General features: G+C 43.0%; 1 protein-coding gene across 1 annotated transcript in view; it reads right to left on the reverse strand.

The window, feature by feature from the left end:
- Fen1 (Flap structure-specific endonuclease 1) overlaps positions 1-5,721 on the reverse strand; it is a 19,900-nt gene extending 14,179 nt beyond the window's left edge. The window contains exons 1-10 of the mRNA XM_089579760.1: positions 5,462-5,721; positions 5,273-5,375; positions 5,038-5,204; positions 4,752-4,861; positions 4,295-4,431; positions 4,135-4,201; positions 3,732-3,863; positions 3,078-3,164; positions 2,941-3,005; positions 2,168-2,285 (exon numbers count right to left, since the gene is read on the reverse strand). Of these exons, the coding sequence (XP_089435886.1) occupies positions 2,168-2,285; positions 2,941-3,005; positions 3,078-3,164; positions 3,732-3,863; positions 4,135-4,201; positions 4,295-4,431; positions 4,752-4,861; positions 5,038-5,204; positions 5,273-5,375; positions 5,462-5,543 (1,068 nt within the window). The 5' untranslated portion in view covers positions 5,544-5,721. The remainder of the gene's footprint in view (positions 1-2,167; positions 2,286-2,940; positions 3,006-3,077; positions 3,165-3,731; positions 3,864-4,134; positions 4,202-4,294; positions 4,432-4,751; positions 4,862-5,037; positions 5,205-5,272; positions 5,376-5,461) is intronic.
- Between the last annotated feature and the right edge of the window lie 279 nt (positions 5,722-6,000).

Here is a 6,000-nt window from a genome sequence, read left to right on the forward strand (position 1 = left end):
AGAGCTAGCGCATGCATCTTCACGGGCCGCCGCTAATTCCCGCGAGGGGAGAGGCACCTGGGCTTCCTTGCTTAACCAGTTCGCAGGCCAACAGAGCGCCTCTCAATGTGGTGATGCATGAACACGTGATGTGCGGGCCGCATGTGAACGGACCATCCGTGTGAATCAGCCTTTAGCTGCTTGGCACACGTGACTGCAGGCTGTCGTTTTCTAGGAGGCTTTCTTGAACTTGCCTGTTTTATCAGATATTTGGGACATCCAGGAAAAATACTGGGCACATCATTTGCCAACAGCACTGGTTTCTTGGGTGCATTTAGAAGTGCCTTGCCACTGAACTCTGCGTAGTACGATTTTATATCGTATGCTTGGGAAAGTGCTTTGAGCAAATCTGGTCGCTCGGTTGCAATATCCCATCTGCTCTGGGGATTGCCTGACGCCATAGTTCTATGTGAGCAGGCTCCGACACAGCTTTAAAAAGTGACACTTGGTCCGAACAACTCTGATAACCCGATCTGCATTTGGGTACAAAGCATAATCGCGTCTAGTCGGCTTCTGGACCCAGCTGGACCCCTCAAGTGTGCCACAGCAACAACCAGCACATCACAGCCACTATGAACTACATAGGCCGCCATGACCGTCCACGGCGTCGGCCTGCACCACCACGTGCGTTTGCACAACGATCACTGCGACTGGTCCCAAACTATGACACGAAAAGCCAGTTCTAGCAAACTTTGCTCATGCTCGGTGCCACCACAATGCGGAAGCCGAGAACCTAACGTCCACACCTTGTGATGCACTCTGGCAGTGCAAAGCACCACAAACACAGCCTAAAACGGCACCGAAAGCCGTGCAAACCGCTCAGCTGTGTCTGCTGCGCCGCAAGTGAATGGCCACTACTTCGCAGCACCCCCGCGGCGCTGCGGTCGGCGCATGTACTAGAGGGCGAACATGACCTGTGCGCGCTCTCCGCCGCAGCGGGAGGTCAGTGTCAACACCTAAAATAGTCTTCCACTGTGCTTAGAAGGGACGTTTCCAGAAAGGAAACATTCGCCAATGTTTGGATTTGGTCTTTTCCGCATGTTTGCTGAGCAACTGATGTAAGCACTTGAAGCTCCCATAGTTAATGCTTTTAAGTCAAACACTGAGACAGTATTGGCGGAGAATTTTTTTCACCTGGATTCCCTCGCAACACCTTGTTGCAAATTAAATCTTCAAAACTCAAAATGGAACCAGTTATCAACGTAGTACGAACTCCACTGCCAAAAGGACTGCACAAGCTGCTCCAAAGTCTTCGCACACAGCCACAGGATTAGTTGAGAACGTGAACTGCAGCTTATAATGTGTCCTCATTTCTACTGCTGTTTTCATGCCTGTTAGCAGAACTCTGCCATACTTCACCTACATTAACTGGAATTTTTACATTAATATTCCTCCTCTTTACTCAATCAATGTGTCAAATTTCAGCATTCTTTTGAGCACTGCTGGCAAGTAAAGCATTGTTTCAATCAGTGAAAAAAAAAACAAGTGGCTACTTATTAAATCGGAATCAAAAACTTAACCATTAGTTATACCATTCCCTAGCTCCCTTCTTGTGAGGCTCTCTCAGCCAGGATGCAAGAAAAAAAAACCTAAAATCTGCCAGATCAAATGTGTATTCATGCTCACCTCGCAAATGCAGTACTAAACATTACTGCCAAGATACAATGCAAACACACAGAATTACTTGTGTATATTGTGGGCAAAACCACAACAACAACAAACATGAAATGAGACTACAAAAATATAAAAAATGCCATGACTGTCGAAGATGATTCCATTAGAACCAATATCTTCCGAATGTCGCTTTCTCATATGCAAGTCCTCTTGGGTGTTTTATCCAAAGAGTCTTGTTATGGCAACCCATTGCATATTTTTTTTATTTTGTGCTTTATCCCCCCTCCTTACTGAACTTTGGTGGTATACTGAATGCATAAATAAAGTTTCATTAATTTACAATTGTGCACTGAAACCTCGAAACTGTGTTATTTTTCAATTGTTGCCGTCAGTTTTGTACATTTAGCCAAACTGTAGGCTACCTTCAAAGGTTCAAATCCTCATTTTCAAATTGCAGTAAACCAAACCTGCTAAATGATGCCATTGCCATTAAGAACTGTCCAAAAGCACTTGCCTTGCGCTTGGATGAGGAATCCGATGGCAGAACCTTGAAGAAGGTGTCAAGTCTACCCTGGGTGGTGCTGTTACGCCCTTTCAACAACTTCTTGGCACCATTTCGGATGCGCTCCTCACTGCAATCAAGCATCACGCATTGCTAGCTTTTGCAACAGCATAAATTGCTTAAACAGCCACTGAGATTGCCAAAATGATACCTATGCAATTGACATCTCTAAAAAAATATATTCAAGGCATTTCATCATATGTTAGTCATTACTCTTTCCAAACGCTTGTTAAACTAAATTTTCGCAAAGTACTGACAGTTCGTGACAACTAATCAGGTGAAGAACGTGCAGAAGATTGACAAAATGGTATTTGCCAAAGACAACATCAAGAGGTTAATAGATGACATGGTTACACGCTCTGTTGTCTTGTCCTTTCTTCATAATCCTTCGTCTTTTGTACAGTTGTAAACATGTCAAGTAGTAACCAACTCGCCTAATGTTTGGTTCTTCAAAGGTCAGTAGTCTTACTGTAGTCACAAATAGCCACAAATCTAAAATAGCCAAATAGTCACAAATAGACACAAATCTTAGCAGCGTACCGACGCAGAGTTTACAGACAGGCACGTTTCTGACAGCAGCTTTGAATACACGCTGCATTATCTTACCTCTAAAATCAAGTTTTGCATGCAAGAGTTTTCTTTTTGTACCAATCAAGCACAACACAATGTACTACAAACAGAACCAAGCCTGCTCTAGAAAAAAACAGAGCAACAAGCATAATCACCTGAAGCCATTCTCCTCACAAAGAAACTTGACAAGGCCTTCTTCATCAGGATCACCCCATTTCAGCTGGAAAATCAATGCCAAATAATGCCAGTTAAGTTAATAACCTTCTACTGAAAATGCTTTGCACAGTCTTACTTGAACTTCATCAGCTGCAGTAACTTCGGGCTCCAAAAAAAGCTGACGGGCTTCTTTGTAGGGCCAGTCTTCAGGCACAGGATATTTCTAGAAGTAAAACATCCTTTCAATATGCATCTAATTAGAACATTTGTACCATATAAAACTGTGGAAATGTGTAGGGCCAGTTTTTGAGCTGGTAATAGACACTAAAAACCTACATACAGCTGACTGCACTAATTAGTGATGTCGCACTGAGTTAGATACCTATCCAAATGTCTGAAACATTGACCGGGCACCATCACAAAGCTGGAGAACTGGTTTTCATCTCAGGTGCAATGGCCTTGTACAGCAAAATGGCGGCAGGATACAGAAATGCTATTGTACCAAAATAGCTGCATAGGAAAAAGAAGAAAAAAAAAACAGCTTTCTGAAAGCCACTCTTTACTGCAGTGCCTCTGATCAGAACAAAAGCATAAACAGAACAAAAACAAACAAACAAACATTCTGGCCTTTGACCAGAAGTCACCTTCTTTGGCATACACTTGGAGGTGCTTCTTTGGCATACACTTATGCCAAAGAAGCACCTCCCAAACAAAAAGGAGGCATAGAGCCTGTAATAATGCTGCAGCGTATTAGCATTCAATAGGGCATTTGCAAAGGGTTCAAGCATACCTTGGTGTCAATTGAGCTAATGATCTTTTCAATGCACTTGTGCTGCTTGATGAGTTCCAATGCACGTTTCGGTCCGATTCCTCGAATGCTTTCGCAGTAATCACACCCAAGCAGGATGCAAAGATCTATGAACTGTAAAACGTCATGTCAAGGTCAGCTACTCTTGGTGAACTACACTGCTTAGCTAGCTGGTTATTTTCAGTCATTTTGTGCTGCACAGCACTGGCAGAGAATGGACCAGAACACGGAGGAGACGTAACTGGGTCAGCACAGTTGTGTCTCCTCCTTGTTCTTGTTGGCCAGTTGCCAGCGCCGCACACCCACAAAAGGCACTCTCAGGCTCATAAATACACGTGTTAAAAGTGCTTCACATGTGGACCATAGTCTTTACAAGATCACGTACCTCATTGCGATTCATTTCAAGCCCACTCAGGACTTTTTCAAGGCTGAACTCCTTGATGGGCATTTTGCTGCAATGACACATCAAGAGATTATTGACATCATAACCCTCAGTCTTATGTCACGGCACTAGGAAAACAAAGCTATATGACAAAGCCATTTACCGAGCTTCACTGTAAGTCATATGGCGAAGAAGAACGTTAGTACCAAAGGTCAAACCATCCATGTCTTCAGTTGCAGTTCCATACACTTTGCCACCCTTTACAAGCTCTGCACACTGAGCTTCAGCCTCACATGGAGCCTGCAGACAACAGATTAACAGAAAAGCATAGTACAAGTCACACACGCATACATCAACGAGCCTGTAAAAACATGAACGACTAGACAACACAATATTCCTACTACTGCATAAACTAGATGCCGTTTAAAAAGCGTTTAGATTGCACACATGGATGATGGCCAAAAGGCGCTTTAAATAGAATTTTGTGAACAAGAAACAACATCGACTAAGTGTCATGTCTTGTTCTCAAATGTGTATAGCAATTCCCTCCATAACTTTATGAGGGCGAGCTACAGATGCGTGGCAAATGAATAAAATGTGAACATGAAGTGTCAACTTACTTCAATAAATGGGACGCCCATGAGGCTCAGAAGTTTTTTGCAGTCTTCGCTATGTTGCTTGGTCACTTTCACAAGTCGCTTGCTGAATTTGTTGATTTCCTCCTGGTTTCCTAAAGAGAACAAGCGAGAGGCACGAATAATTATCGTCTGTGCCATGACATAACATGATGAAACAAAAGCACATTATAACCGCTCTCTAGACCCGTCATTTCTCCGCAGTAAATGGCTAGTAAATCTCTCGTACACGACACAATACATGCACGACATTCTGCATAAAGTCACTTGCCTGCCTCTTCCGCCTTCTCAAGTTCCTTCTCTGCTGCTTCCCTACGTTCTTGGCGTTTTTCAAGCTCCGATGACTTCATGCCCGGCGGTTTTCCATCGAACACGTAGACTGGTTTGATGCCGTTTTCAATCATACGAATAGTTCTGTAGAAGAAGCCAACAAGGTGGCTACCGAAAGAAATGAAACATACGCTCACATTAGCTCACGTCATCGAACGCCGTCCACACATGCTCACCTTGTTGTCTCCCCTTCACTGTTGGTGAGCATGTTATTTTCCTGACGCACTGCGATCAGAAATTGGTACAAACACATCGACGCATCGATTGCGATTTTCCTTCCTGGAAAAGCATTGCACAAGATTAAGCATACGCTTATTAAAGCAATCTTAAAATAACACTTAACGGATATTAGAACAAGGATATACCGAAGTAGTTCTTTATTTCAGATTCCTTAATCGCACCCGGAGCATTGTCAGCGATCACCTTCGCTAAACCTGTAATTCCCATCCTGAATGCCCTTATCAAGAATCACCAGGGCGATGAAAACCTTACAAAATACTACTCAAGCTGCCCAGGCATAAAAACAACTAGAACTGCCGTAACTCCTGAAACATCCCTTTGCAACAAGCGCACTCCAACACTCACGACGACGATACCAAGTCAACAGAGACGCGCACGCGCTCCCGCCAAAACAACTATGTCTTGATGATGATGATGAAAATAATATTATAGTATTTCTAGATACTCTATGGCTAATATAACGTAAATTATGATAATAAAAGGTTATAAAAATTAATATTTTCAAACATAGTATGAAGTCGAGTAAATTGTTTGATTTAAAACATTTCGTTTGTTTTGTTTAAATTTAAAGCCGTTCATTGGGTTCTTTTTGCTTCCTGTACGTCTTGTGCCTGTATTTTTTGTGGTTAAATATGCGACTGTCTGCAAGGTCCTGCAGCGCAAG

This window comes from Amblyomma mixtum, chromosome 3 (genome assembly GCF_055824585.1).
Source record: "Amblyomma mixtum isolate Tamu chromosome 3, ASM5582458v1, whole genome shotgun sequence".
Lineage (NCBI taxonomy): Eukaryota > Metazoa > Arthropoda > Arachnida > Ixodida > Ixodidae > Amblyomma > Amblyomma mixtum.